This window comes from Aptenodytes forsteri, unplaced genomic scaffold, assembly GCF_000699145.1.
Source record: "Aptenodytes forsteri isolate BGI_AS27 unplaced genomic scaffold, ASM69914v1 Scaffold188, whole genome shotgun sequence".
NCBI classification, from domain to species: Eukaryota; Metazoa; Chordata; class Aves; order Sphenisciformes; family Spheniscidae; genus Aptenodytes; species Aptenodytes forsteri.
In genome coordinates this window covers 802,228-816,552 of record NW_008794371.1, presented here as the reverse complement: position 1 = coordinate 816,552, position 14,325 = coordinate 802,228, and the positions used below count along the sequence as shown (strand labels likewise).

The 14,325-nt window shown below is 54.9% G+C and overlaps 2 protein-coding genes across 2 annotated transcripts in view; both read left to right on the top strand.

Moving 5' to 3' along the window:
- Nucleotides 1–11,544, top strand: part of WDR81 (WD repeat domain 81) — a 15,940-nt gene extending 4,396 nt beyond the window's left edge. Inside the window, exons 2-11 of the mRNA XM_009287548.1 lie at nt 3–3,313; nt 3,607–3,714; nt 3,829–4,019; nt 5,954–6,144; nt 6,412–6,577; nt 6,754–6,919; nt 7,222–7,920; nt 8,093–8,238; nt 8,420–8,599; nt 9,748–11,544. Coding sequence (XP_009285823.1) covers nt 3–3,313; nt 3,607–3,714; nt 3,829–4,019; nt 5,954–6,144; nt 6,412–6,577; nt 6,754–6,919; nt 7,222–7,920; nt 8,093–8,238; nt 8,420–8,599; nt 9,748–10,074 — 5,485 coding nt within the window. The 3' untranslated portion in view covers nt 10,075–11,544. The remainder of the gene's footprint in view (nt 1–2; nt 3,314–3,606; nt 3,715–3,828; nt 4,020–5,953; nt 6,145–6,411; nt 6,578–6,753; nt 6,920–7,221; nt 7,921–8,092; nt 8,239–8,419; nt 8,600–9,747) is intronic.
- A 1,165-nt stretch (nt 11,545–12,709) lies between these two features.
- SERPINF2 (serpin family F member 2) overlaps nt 12,710–14,325 on the top strand; it is an 8,290-nt gene continuing 6,674 nt past the window's right edge. The window contains exons 1-2 of the mRNA XM_019474085.1: nt 12,710–12,775; nt 13,877–13,940. Coding sequence (XP_019329630.1) covers nt 12,762–12,775; nt 13,877–13,940 — 78 coding nt within the window. The 5' untranslated portion in view covers nt 12,710–12,761. The remainder of the gene's footprint in view (nt 12,776–13,876; nt 13,941–14,325) is intronic.

The following is a 14,325-nucleotide window of genomic DNA, read 5'->3' as shown; positions in this document are numbered from 1 at the left end:
AGGCTGCGGAAGGATCGGCTGCCGTACCCCCTGCGGGTGCAGCCCCCCGCCTCCGACCAACGTAACGGCAGCCCGGAGACCCTGCATGGCTTCATGCAGAGCGTCGCCTCCCAGAATTACCGAAACCTGTGGTGCCGGGCTCACTGCCTCTACGTGCGGCCGTACTGGCACGCTGACGCGCCGCCCACCGTGCCGGCCCTGGATGCGCTGCGGGCTGCCCTGCAGAAAGCTTACGGCTGCCCCGTCCTTCAGGTAGGCAAGAGCGCGCCCGGTGCTTCCCCTGCCAAGGAGAGCGTGGCGGCCGCCAAGGGGGTGCCCTCCTGCCCCAACGTGCTGCAGGCAGAAGCTCTGCTGGAGTCGGCCAGCATGCTGTACGTCGTCTACCCTTACGTGCAGTACTGTTTGCATGACATCGTGACTTTCAGCCCGGCCAAGCTCACCAACAGCCACGCCAAAATCCTCTTCCTCCTCTTCCACGTGCTGCAGGCCATGAAGGCTTGTCACCAGGCGGGTCTGGCTTGCGGCGCCTTTTCCCTTCGGGATGTGGCTGTGGATGAGAAGCTGTGCAGCCGGCTCCGTGTGAACTTCAGAGAGTATGAGGGACCGAAGAAAGAGGAAGCAAATCTGGAGGCTGGTCTGGAACGACCGACCGAGCAAAGCAGCGCTGGTGTGCGAGGGCAGGAGGCGAGGTGCACCGCCTGCCAGAAGGACCTCCGAGACCTGGTGTTACAGTGGGTACATGGGCAGGTCAGCAACTTTGACTACCTTATGCGTCTAAACAGTCTGGCTGGGAGGAGAATGGGAGACCCCAATTATCACCCGGTTCTTCCGTGGGTGGTGGACTTCACTACCAAAAATGGCAAGTTCAGGGACCTAAGGAAATCCAAGTTCCGACTCAACAAGGGAGACAAGCAGCTGGACTTCACCTATGAGATGACCAAGCAGGCGTTTGTTGCTGGTGGGTCAAGTGGGGAGCAGCTCCATGTCCCCCATCACATCTCCGATGTCCTTTCGGATATCACCTACTATGTGTACACGGCTCGGAGGACACCCAAGGCAGTGCTGTGCTGCCACGTGAGGTCCCAGTGGGAGCCCAACGAGTATCCAGCCAGCATGGAGCGCATGCAGAGCTGGACCCCGGATGAGTGCATCCCAGAGTTTTATACGGACCCCTCCATCTTCCGATCCATCCATCCGGACATGCCCGACCTGGACGTGCCGTCTTGGTGTAGCTCTTATGAGGAGTTCATCGAAGTCCACCGCATGCTGCTTGAGAGCCGGGAAGTTTCTCAGGACCTGCACCACTGGATTGATCTCACTTTTGGGTACAAGCTGCTGGGGAAGGATGCTGTCAAGGAGAAGAACGTCTGCCTCCATCTAGTAGACAACCACACGCATCTGACGACTTACGGGGTTGTGCAGCTCTTTGACCAGCCACATCCCAGGCGCATGGTGGGACCTGCCTACACACCTGCTGAAGCTCCAGCCATTGCCCGGCCTCTTCTCCAGAACATCAGGGAGACTGTGTTTTTGGAGGATATACAAGGCCAGGTGACGGATGTGGTTAATGGGCTGGTCCTGGAGGCTACTCCTAGTGAAACCACCTGGTCTGGGGAGAAACCCATCGCTGGCGAGGATGATTTAGAGCAAGGCACAGAAGCCCTGGATTCGATTTCTGCTACTAGTAGAGCTGCTGATCAGCCCTGTGCCACTGTGCCTTCAGCACAGCCCTCCACCCTCCCTGCTTATGCCACTGAAGGCAAAACCTCAGGTGTCCGACCTCTCCGTCGGAGCAAGGCAGGTGCTGTGGATCAGGTTGACATGAAGATCGCGCTTCCTGAAGGCTTCAATCCGCTCCAGGCCCTGGAAGAACTGGAGAAATTGGACAATTTCTTGGTTAAAGGCTTAAGCAGTGAGATGCATCTAATGGAGCAGCCGTGGGAAGAGCCACCCCTGGGTCTCTCGGACCTCTTCCAGAGGGACATGCAAGCTTTGGGCATTCTGGTAGCCGAGATTATATTTGCACCAAGGATTCGTCCTTCGAAGCCTGACGCATCCCTGTTGGAGCGGTTCCTGATGGTGCGTAATCTGTGTCGCTACCATCCCAAGGAGATCCCGGCCCCGCTCCAGCACGTGCTGCACGTCCTGCTGCAGCTGAACGTGCCGGTGGAGAAGCTTCTGAAGACCAGGCTGGGCAAGGGCGCGGTGCAGTTGTTTGAATACAAACCCGTCTCCCAGGGCCTCCCCCCACCCTGTCCCACGCAGCTCCTCAGTCCCTTCAGCTCTATTGTCCCCTTCCCCACATACTTCCCAGCCCTGCACAAATTCATTTTCACCTATCAGGCAAAGAAGATAGAGGATGAAGGTCAGGGCCGGGAACTTGTTTTCCAGCTGTGGCAGCAGCTGGAGGGGATCCTTTCTGAAATCACTCCTGAAGGCTTGGAGATTCTTCTGCCCTTCATATTATCTCTGATGTCCGAGGAGAATACTGCTGTCTATGCAGCGTGGTATCTCTTTGAACCTATAGCGAAATCCCTCGGTCCGAAGAATGCCAATAAATACTTGCTCAAGCCATTGATCGGAGCATATGAGACCCCCTGCTACCGCCACGGCAGGTTCTACCTCTACACAGACTGCTTTGTCGCCCAGTTGATAGTGCGCCTGGGGCTGCAGTCCTTCCTCCTGAACCTGCTGCCGCACATCCTGCAGATTCTCGTTGGCATCGAGAGCTCGCGGGAGAAGAGCAAATCCCTCCTTGGCACGGCTGAAGATGATGAAAGTGGAGGGGAAAGCCCGGTGTCATGCGTGTTTGGGGAGGAGATCAAAATGGACGTGGAGCACAGCTCCACTGCACTCGACCTCCTCGACTACACCTCTGGCGTCAGCTTCCACGACCAAGCCTACCTGCCCGAGAGTGAGGACTTCCAGAGCGGCCTCTATGTCGGGGAGTCCCTGCAGCCTCAGGAGCAGGAATCGCTCAGCCTTGGGCGGCTGAGCGACAAGAGCAGTGCCAGCGAGGCGTCCCTGGGAGAGGACAGACCTGCGGATGGGGATTCCCAGAAGGACAAGAGCAGCTTGAAGTCGATGGACAGCAGTCAGGACCTGAAACAGAGCGAGGACTCGGAGGAGGAGGAAGAGGAGCGTGATGAAGAGGAGCACGATGACGCTGCTGTTGATGCAGAGCTGACAGTGGCTGTGGATGCTGGTGCCTCCGTGGACGTCACCCTGGCTGATGACAGCAGCGAGCCAGAGGATGGAGAGGGAGAGGAGCTGCCGGATCACTCCGATGACAAAGAGCAGACAATACTCCTGGGTAAGACCCTGCTAGCCTTGAGCCTTTCTGCCGAGCGTGGCAAACGTCCAGTAAAGCAGTGAGTGGGAGAAAGGGAGAGCCTGGGAAGAAGTGGGTCCAGATTTGGGGGTGTCTATGGTCCCAGCTTGGGGACAGCGATGAAACCAGTGTAAAAGGCCAGGTCTCCACTGAAGCGTGCGGATCTGAGACCCAGGGAGCTGCCTGTGGGGCAGGCAGGGTCTGGGCAGCAGCCAGGTGATACCTAATCTGCGCCGTGCCGGGCTCTGTCCTTGCAAACTGTTTTTGTTTTGCAGACACAGCCTGTAAGATGGTGAGGTGGCTCTCGGCCAAGCTGGGCCCTACCGTCACGTCCCGCTTCATCGCCAGGAACCTGCTCCGTCTGCTCACGTCCTGCTACGTTGGTAATGTCTGCTCCTCGGACCCCTGGGGTGGGCTGTGCCCCAAAACAGTCTGCTGGGTGCCTTGTGGCTTGGGTGTAGCCTGCTGCTTCAGCTCACGATGTTGTCTCTGGGCAGGCCCCGCCAGGCAGCAGTTTGTACCAAGCAACGATGAGAACAGTCCCCTGAGTACAGGAAATATCTACCAAAAACGGCCAGTGCTGGGAGATCAGGTGTCCAAGCCAGTGCTGGCCTGTCTTGTGCATGTGGCGTACCTGTACGGAGAGCCTGTCCTCACCTACCAGTACCTGCCCTACATCAGCTACCTGGTTAGTATTGCCTTTTCTCCTCTTCTTGCGCGCGCTGGGGCGAGAGCTGTGTCCAGGCACAAAAGGAGGTTGCACAGAAAATAGTCCAGCCTCACCAGGAGCCTCCCGCATAGAAATCTGTGCTCGGTTGAGCTCCATCTGGGCCAGTGTGGGCTGAGCAGCTCTTGATGTGTTGGCCGAGAAGGGCTGTGCTGATGCAGCCAGAAGAGGCACTTTCACCCCCAGCCATAAACTCTGGTCCGTTTCCAGCAAAGCCTGCGGCTGCGTACGTGGGCTTTGCTCTTTAGCAAGCCTCAGCCACTGCAGATCTGCATCGGGCTGCCGCAGCCCCTCCTTCCCTGTTTCAGCCGGGAGCTTTCCCTGTCCAGACCTTTCGATGGCGCGCGCGAAGCCAGAGAAAAAGGTTTTCTTTTGCTTTGCTGGGCGAGCGTGCCGAAAGGGAGCTGGCACGAGGGTGGGGTTGTGATAATGGGCAGGCAGAGCAGCTTGGGCTGCTGTGGGATTTTTAGAGTGAGTGTTTTTAGAGGTCGGTATGGGTAGATAGGGAATGAGCTGCGGAGAGGTTGAAGGAGGTTTTTCAACTATAAAAAATACTGGCAAGACTTGAAAACTTTTCAGCTTGAAATTCATAGCTGAATAGCAAGAAGAAAATGTGTGTAATGCGGCTGGTTGAAAAACAAACCAATTTTTCATCAAAAATGTTTCTGAATGTTTTAAACAGGCTTATTTTTCATATTGCTCCCTTTTTAGTGGTTATAAACACTTTGGTTATGGATTCTTGTTTAAATGGAAAACTTCAATAGCTTTGATAATTTAAACATAGAGGAAAAGAGGCCACAGCTGTTCATTTAAAGAAAACAAAAAGGCATTGTCAGTTTTTCCAATGTTGAAGGGGAGATTTTTCAGGGGAAAAAATCCCATTTTTCAGCAAAATCATTCTCCACCCAGTTGCAATCATAGCTCCAGCTGTTCTGCTTTGCTTTACTCAACTTCTTGCTTGGGGGCGCTGGGGGGATTAATACCCCCGTGAACAGCATTTGGCAGCCTGATATTAAAACGATGAAACTTGCAGGTCACAAATAGGATAAAGTCAATCCTTCTTGCAGGATTTGGCAGAGTGGCTATTTTGTGAGAGGAAGAGCCTCTGTGATGAGCTGGAAGATGGCAGGTGTACAAGAAATATAGCGGAAACTGGGAACTGTTTGTGGTTTTTGTTACTGGCTCTCTTTTCTTGGGTGTTTGATTTGTCTAGGAGTTAGGAAATAGGACAATCTAGAAAGAAATCTTTTCCTGTTGCTGCTGATGTTGTTAACTCTTTGGCATTGCTGTAACCAGCATCGGTACGTTGTCAGCAGAAAAGGATGTGCTCTTCTGCTTAATGAAGTTATTAACAGCTGGATTTCTCGAAGTCAGCAGCAGGTTTGCCCATAATTTGTGCTTGGATATTTCATGCAAGGACTGTTCCTCTGCAGTCTGTGCATCCAGGCTCCATGTCACGTGGGACGAAGACACTGATTTTTGCTTTAAGTTGTGTGTATGTAATAGGTTTCGCCTCTTCCTGAGCCGGCAAACGATGCTCTGCAGCCTCCAGGCTGGTGATGCTGTAGGCCAGTCCGGGGTTGTCTCTCCAGCTGTGTGGGAGCATCCCACAGGGAGGTGTCCTCCAGAGGATGCCTGCGAGCTTGGGGATGTCGTGCCCCGTTCTCTCCGGGCTCATCTCTTGTGCTGACAGCTGTCTGTCAGTTTTCAGGCTCGTCCCTTGAGTGCAAGACATGAGTTGCTCTTGAGACTCAGTGCTCAGGTTCCTCTCCCAGGAGCTGGGACCAGCACTACCGTGCCGGGTTTTGAGGCTGAGCTTGGGTGATCCTGGGATCACCCTTGATGTGTCCTGCTGGGGAGATGGTGGCCCTGGCACTGAAGGACTCCTTTTGCAGGTTGCGCCCAGCGGCGGGTCGGGTGGTGGCCGGCTGAACAGTCGGAAGGAGGCAGGGCTCCTGGCTGCCGTGATGCTGACTCAGAAGATCGTGGTATGTCTCTCGGACACCACGCTCATGGACATTCTCCCCAAGATCAGCCAGGAGGTGCTGCTCCCGGTCCTGGGCTTCCTCACTTCGCCGGCCGTCGGGTAAGCACTGCAGTCTGCCGTGCCTTCAGCCAGGATCAGCACCTCAAAAGCGGGGAGTTGAAAATGGTTCTGTGAGGGCCTTAAGGCTCCTGAAATTGTGGGGCTGCTCCTGCCCTGATGTGCACCTCCTTGCACTGGTACACAGCATGCACGTAGAGCTTGTGCTGCTCAAGACCTTCTGGTAACACAGATGAGGCAGGAAGCACGAAGCAGAGGAGGGGAAACGGGATATGTGAAGGGCAAGCTGGTAATGGATATCCTCTTCAGTTTCCCCAGTGGTGCCCAGGCCCGTGTTGTCCTGTGCGTTAAGACAATCAGCCTAATTGCCTTGATCTGCCTGCGGATCGGGCAGGAGATGGTGCAGCAGCATTTGAGTGACACAGTGAGAAACTTCTTTGGGGCGTTCTCACTGCTGCAGGAGCTGCAAGACCAGGTCAGTGACGTGGGAGAGGCCCTCCTGCTATCCCCCAGTACCCAGCTGCAGGAATGTGGTGGGCATACCTGCATACACCAGTACTGGTGTCAGCAGCGTCCATCCCAGGCCGTGTTTGTGTAATTATGTGGTGAGAGCATCTGATCTTGGGTATCTTCCTGTTTTCCCTTGTCCAGGGGTTGACGGCAGAGTCACTGAGCAGCTGTGAGGTGCCGGTGATGGAGGTGCCCCTCTCGGATGGGAAGCTGCTGGCCCTGGATCCGGCCATGCTGATGGAGTTACAGAAGGTGTTTAACCCTGAGATGGCCTACATCACCTACATCCCCTTCTCTTGCTTGCTAGGTACGGCTTGGCCACCATCTCCTGGGATTTGTGAGAGAGCTCTGCGCACACGGGCTGGATGTGAACTCGGGAGAAGTCAGAGGGCGTAGGGCTGCTGGGAGAAACCCACAGCTTCTACACTGTGGCTTGGTCTGCTTGCTGGGTACAGAGCCCACTGGGCTTCAGGCTGCTTTGGCTGGGAGCAGCGTGTGAGTGGCTTGTGGGGGACATCGTGTTCACGGCCCTGTGCTGACCCTTGTTCTGGTGGTGGTGGATGACGATGGGGAAATTCCTTCCCTTGGAGCCACATTCTCTCTCTTCAGGTGACGTTATCCGGACGGTTGTGCCCAACCACTCGCTGGTTGAGAAGCTGGCCAGCATCTACCTGGAGAACATGAACCCAAAGAGCCTGCAGGTGGTTAGCCTGGAGCAAACACCGAGTGCAGTGGGCTCAGACCAAGATACGCGAGGGACCGAGTCCTTCTCTAGCCACCAGGAGGACAGTCACTCTGGTACTTTTGGGAGCGTGCTGGTAGGGAACCGCATCCAGGTGCCTGTGGACACGCAGCGCGAGGGTCTTGGCTTACTTTGCCTCAGTGCTGGCACTGATGGCTTTATTCCCAGCTCATCCAGCGAGGAGAATGCCCTGAAGCATGACCTTCCTCGCAGCACCCACATGCTCTGTGGGAACTGGCTGGCCTACTGGCAGTATGAGATTGGGGTGAGCCAACACGACCCCCGCTTCCACTTCCACCAGATCAAGCTGCAGAGTTTCTCAGGGCATTCAGGGGCCATCAAGTGCGTGGCACCGCTCAGCAGCGAGGACTTCTTTCTTAGTGGCAGCAAGGACAAAACTGTCCGCCTTTGGCCCTTGTACAACTACGGGGATGGCACCAGTGAGGTGCCGCCGCGCTTCACGTACGCCGAGCACAAGAAGTCAGTTTTCTACGTGAGCCAGCTGGAGGCATCTCAGCACGTGGTGAGCTGTGATGGGACCGTACACATCTGGGACCAGTTCACAGGTAAGAAGGGAAAGGGTGAGGGCTGGCTGGAGTGAACTGGTCCAGTCCTTAAAGACAGAGGGGCCATACTGAATTTTGATGGCTCCTGTTGGAAAACAGTGCAGAACTGGAGATCTGCTGTGTACCTTCTCTGTACATCTACTGCTGTAACTTCTCCGTCGTGTTTTCACAGGCAAACTTCTCCGGACTTTTGATGAATTAGACAGCAAAGTCCCCATCACAGCTGTGACCACCATGCCGCCTCCCTATCACAGCATCTCTGTGGCCAGCGCAGACTCTGTGCTGCGGTTCATCGATCACAGGAAGCCAGGACTACAGGTAGGGAGTCTGGCGCGCTGCGAGCCCCTTCCTCCATCTGTGTGCTTAATGATGGGATCACGGCTGGCCCAAAGCCAGCTGCAATGACTCTGTGAAAGCCGGCTGGACCAGGGTCTCTTGTCCCCTAAATGCTGGATCCCCTGATCTTCGTCCCACAGCAGATGGACTCTCTCTCTTGCAGCACGAGTTTCGCCTGGCCAGTGGGGTGAGCGCTGGGCTCATCCGCTGCTTGGCTGTCAGTCCTAATGGGCGCAGCGTTATGGCTGGCTTCTCCTCTGGTTTCATCGTGCTGCTGGACACCAGGACAGGACTCATCATGCGGGGGTGGCCTGCCCATGAGGGAGACATCCTGCAGATCAAGGTGAGAGGTTCAGCTGGGATCAGGGTGGGGGGCTGCTTTGTGGGCCTCATCGATCCTCTGAGGTTGCGTGGAGCATCCTTCTGGTATGCGCTGCTTGGCAGGGCTTGTCCGCTCCATCCTCTGGGTGTTCCTCCATCCCTTGCTGTGTCCCTAAGAGGCTGCTCAAGCTCTCCTGCCCCATGGTTAGTGCTGCGGGCCGCTGTTCTTGGTCCAATCTGTGCTGAACGGAGATCAGCCCTCCCAGGTGTCAGTCCCTGCCGAGCAGGTCTGCAGCAGGGGCAGGAAGGAGCCACGTCTCCTGTGAAGAAGCAAATGCGTTGCTTTCTCCGCAGGGCTCTCAGCCCCCCTGGGAGAGCGTTGCTCTAATGAATAACTCTTATCCATATTTACCCACCCTCAGGGAGCGGTGCTGGGGCTCCCGTGTCCTCAACCCAAATGCAGGTTAAACAAAGTTCAGCGATGTGGGTTGTTTACCCTCTCACTAGCTCTGCTAATAGGCAGCTCCAGGCTCTCCTACCCTCAGCAGTATTTTCTACTGTGAGAGAGCCTCCCAATTCCTTTTCCTGAGAAGGAAAAGAATTTGGCAGGTGGTTTAATGGAGAGGGAGACCGCATGATAATCTCTTATCAACCCAAATGCAGGTTAAACAAAGTTCAGCGATGTGGGTTGTTTACCCTCTCACTAGCTCTGCTAATAGGCAGCTCCAGGCTCTCCTACCCTCAGCAGTATTTTCTACTGTGAGAGAGCCTCCCAATTCCTTTTCCTGAGAAGGAAAAGAATTTGGCAGGTGGTTTAATGGAGAGGGAGACCGCATGATAATCTCTTTACCCACTGTGGTAGTAACAGATGATGAATTAGTTGTGTTGGGTATCAGGATGTTGTTGAGAAGAGGCACAGCCCATCTCTTGGAGGATAGCACTAGAGGAGGTTGCCAGCTACCAGAGAGTCCTGTAGCTTGCAGTGTCCACCTGGATGCCTTGTTAATACTGCTCAGTACCATCAGTTGCTTGGAAATGGCTGGGACAGTCCCAAGGGATTGCACTGCGACTGTTGGATTATTGGCAGCTACCTGCTAATCTCATCTGCAGGATGAGATTGGGAGTTTGTACTGCAGCAGTGTTGGTTCACTGGCCTTTCCTCTCCTGCAGGCTACAGAGGGCAATGTGCTAATCAGCTCCTCTTCGGATCATTCCCTGACTGTCTGGAAGGAACTGGAGCAGAAACCTTTGCACCACTACAAATCTGCATCTGAACCCATCCACGCATTTGACCTCTACGGCAACGAAGTGGTCACTGGCACTGTGGCCAACAAGATCGGCGTCTACTCCATGCTGGAGTCCTCAGCCCTGCCCATCAGCACGACCAAGCTGAGCTCGGAGAATTTTCGGGGTACGCTGACCAGCCTGGCGGTGCTGCCCACGAAATGCCATCTCCTGCTGGGCTCGGACAACGGCGTCGTACGCCTCCTGGCGTAGCGACCCCCGGCCCAGGAGCTTGTGGCTGTCCCGCAGTGCTGGTGGTAGAGCTGAAAGCCGGCAGCGTCGCTTACGGAGGAGGCAGAGTTAGATGTTTCTGAACAGAGGATGCAGGGGGGAGGTGTACTTGTTAGTAAGCACTCGGTAAATCATCTCTAACCTCTTTCTGTATCTTTAAAAAGAAAAAAGCCATAACTGAGAAACCTCTGCTGCTGCTGGGAGAAATACTGGGCGTTGTAGGTCACTGTCACCCCTGCAGAGAGGCCTGGAGCTTTCCATACCATGTGTGCCTGATCCCCAGGGGACTGTGAGCTGCCCTCCAGAGTGATATGGACCACAGGTATCCTCTCTCCTTCAGTTAAAGGGTAAGAGGTGCCCCTTGACAAGAACACAACGGTATAGCTACTGCCATCTGCACTTGCCCTTCACTTACACTCCTGAACCACTGAACAGTCTTACTAGGATAGTATAAACTGGGCCTGGGAACTGCCGCCTTTGGAGCTGCGTGGTGCTGGGCATCTCCTCCTCCTGTGGTCTCTCAAAGCCCAGAGGATGTACTCTATTAATTTTAGGTTCTGCCGTCTGAGTTAGAGCCTGTATGGGAGGAGGAGAGGTTAACTAGAGCACTTCTGTTGCCTTACTGGCTCCAGGGCAAAGGCTGGAATGGAAGTCAGCCAAGGTACAACCCCCATCTGCTCCGCCAGTTCATTTAGGAATGGACTGCTGAAGAGGGACAGTTTGGGATGGGAATGTGACCCTCTAGGGAGGCCAGAGCTAGATGCTTCCATAAGGATTTTGGCTTCTGGAGCAGTAGGATAGGGATGGACTGTTGTTGGTTCCTGCCCCAGCAGCACTGCATCCTGTGATTAGGGGGTGAGAAATGCCCTGTGTGCCACGCACTGGCAGCGTTTCTCAGGAAATCATCCTTCTAATCCTCTCCTTTGTGCTGGTCAGACTCCTGGGGAAGACAGGACAGCAAAAAGGTGCTTGGTTTTGTCCCCTCCTGCCCTTGTAGGGTGAGAGCCAGGAGGCATGATCCAGCATGCTCTCCTCCTGACCTTCCCTTTGGGACAGCACCGCCTGTTCCCGCACCCAAAGGTGAGGAGAGTGCTGTTTGACCCAGCAGTAGGAGCAGTTGCCTCACTGCCATTGCAGCCCTTTTCCCATCCATCCTTCAGCCTAGTCAGAGCCAGTATTGGGGGAGCGGGAAGCTCTTATCTTGGGCAGAGGAGGAGCCTGCTGTGGGTTGTCCTGCGAGGGGAAAGGGCTTTCATTCAGCTGCCGGTTCAATCTGAGCCACCTGCAGTTGGGAAGGCTGTCCTCCGCTTCCAGGGAGGGCCAGGAGGTGAGCAGTTGGCCCTTGCTATCCTTCCCTACTCAAGGGGAGCTCTCAGTCCCGTGTTGCCTATTAACCATTTGCAATAGATGTAAATATTTACTTCTAATAAACTCTTTGAAAGAGATGCAGAGAATGGGTGTGTGGGGAAGCTCTGTGCTGGAGGGGCCCGGGTGCAGTGTGGTGCAGGGCTGGGTGTGCTGGCTGCAGCTCTCCTGCTCTGGCAGCCAAAGCTAAAGCTCTGCGTTCGGGCACCTCTTGTGTTCCTGGGTGAGCTGGAGGGGGGATGCTGTGAAGATGCCCTGGATGTAAGGTCGAACTGCTGCACAGGGACTTGGATCTGCTTTCCAAGGGGAAGTAGCTCCCCACGTTGCAGCGGCATGTCTCAAAGTAGTTTCTGGTTGCAGAGCTCAGACCTGTCTCCTTTCCACTCCTTCCCAGCGTCTGGGGTGAGTTTGGGAACCAAGAGCCGCTGCAAGGAATGGATGGCTGCAAGCGCTGCGATCCCGTTAGTGTTCCCCACCGCTCCTTAGTGACTCCTCTCGCGCTGAGGACATGGTCAGAGCCGGGAAGGATCACTATTGCTTCTGCATAAGGCACAAAACCGGACAGGACAGGACCGCTGGAGTTCTGCCTGTCCCTGAGCCTCTTCCTCCATGTCACAGCGGTGCATGCGTGCCGTGGAGCCCGGCACCGGCGCCAACTCCTCCGGCAGGGCTCCGGTGCGTGCTGTGTCCCAGAGGAGGTACCAGCTGCTCTTGGCTCAGCCCAGCCTAAGCATCGCTGCCTCCTGCTCGGGTATGCAGCCACGGGGCCTTGGGCACCAGCCATCTGTTAAAACCAGCGCCCCGTGCTTGCTGCCGCAGAAGCAGCTGGGATACAGGGAGTAAATATCTGGGGTTTTCTGCAAAGAAAATTCCATAAACAGAGTGAGCCCTGTGGCAGTAAATACCAAGCCCTGTGTTTTCACTAAAGGTTATGAATAAAAGAGCGTGTTCCCAGCACAGGGAGTATATGGAAAGCAGAGCCAGTACTAGGGACAACTGACTCTGCATGTTACTTCTGCTGATGGGAGTTTTGGAGCTGGTAAACTCGGTGTTAACATTGTCTTGAGGGTACAGCAGCCCAAAGCGTCTCCCCATCTCCAAATGCACGACAAATTCACTCTTATCCCCGAAACAAATGTTTAACCGGATGCTGTAGGTCAATATTTGCCTGCCAAATTCTCAAATAGGGGGTGGTGCCGAAGGTCGCCGCCGACGGGTAGGCGGGGTGGGCTGGACAAGAGACTGCGTTTGCCCCGCACAGAGCTATCGGCCGGGCTAAAGCAGGTGCCGGCTCCAACGTGGACATGAACAACCTCAGGTAAGGGGCAAAGAAATGAGGATTTGACGGTAAATGGGGGATCCTCCAATAAGCAATAGTGTCTCTCTGGGAAAGGGGAGTGAATTTGGCAGAGGGTTAAAAGATGGGCACCACCAGGGAGGAAAGGGGTATTCAGGGTTATATGTGGCTGCAGGATTTGGGGTGAGGGAGGAGGGGGAATGAAATGGCCTCAGGTTTTGCTTCTTCTACTTGGCAACTGGGGTCACAGCCCAGCAGTTTCGGGTGAAAGCAAGGACTGCTCGGAGAGTGGAAAGCAGCCCCAGGAATTAAGTGTATGGCAGCTGTGCAAACAGCTGGGCTTTGGCATGGAGGCTTTATGTTAAGAAGAAGAAGAAGAAGATGCTATTTCTGTTTGAAAGGGAAAAGTGGCTGGGTGAAGCAGTGGCCAGGGTGGGGTTTCATCCATGGCCCTGGAAGCCCTGCTCCCACTGTCCCGTACCGGAGTGCGGGGGTGGGAGAGGCTGGGTTTGCCAGCAAAGGGGGAAGGCGAGTGCTGGGAAGGGGAGGACTCTATTCTGGGACATACTGCTGAGAAACTGCTCTGGTATTGCATTTTCTACCTGCAAAGTCCCTCCCAGACAGCACTTGCTGAGTGCCTGCAGCCCCTCTGAGGCAGGTTAGTATCCCTTCTCCCAAGAGCCTAGGGTACGGCTGAGGGTGCTGTGCCCATACTTTGGCGGTTTGCACAGGAAAGGAGCAGAGACTTGTCTTCTTCCAGAGGCACGGCGTGTGCAGGACTGATTAGGGAAATACCACTTGCAATCCAGAGGAATGAGGGTGATGGGGTCAGAAACGCAGGATCCAAGCAGGAGAGCATCGTGTAGGAGCCTGGCTGTGGTTACAGCTCTGCTCTGGTGTGGGTCCCTGTTGCTCTCTGATTTCGCTGCCTTGGCATTGGACGCAGGAGTCCCGTGTTGTTTCTTTGCAGCATTGTTCATCTCTCTATTGCTTTCTGCAAGCTCCTGCGCCAACCTGTTTGGCCAGGTTGATAATTTTCTCCCTGTAGACCTGAATAGGCTCCACTTGCTGCTGCCAGGCAGCTGGAAATAACTTCTCTCTCAGCTGGTCCTTCTGTTCCAGAAATATGGTGTTCCTCTGGGGTCTGTTGCTGCTCTGCCTGTCTGCTCTGCACAGTCACCTAAGGGTAAGTTGCTTCACTCCAGCGATGGTGGGGGCGTCTGCGGTGCGAGCACAGCCCTCTCCCCAGCCAGCAAAGGGCAAGGGGAGCGAGGTGGCTCTCCTGCACCAGACCACGGGGCAAATACCACCTGATGCTTCTGCGTGAGAAGCCCTAGAAGGCAGATTGGTGGAGGACACTGCTGCTCTGCTATGGGGTTAGCCTGTGCCCCAGTGCAGCAAGGTTTCTAATCTTCTTTTTCCCAGCTAAAGTAGCTGTGGATATTCTCATTATTCAAGTGGATTTCTGTAGGAAATCTTTAGAAACTTGGCTTCAACTGTATTTAGTTACCATGACCTCCAGGGGTTAACAGGAGGTTGTTTAATAACAGCTCCCCCCCCCCCTCTTATAT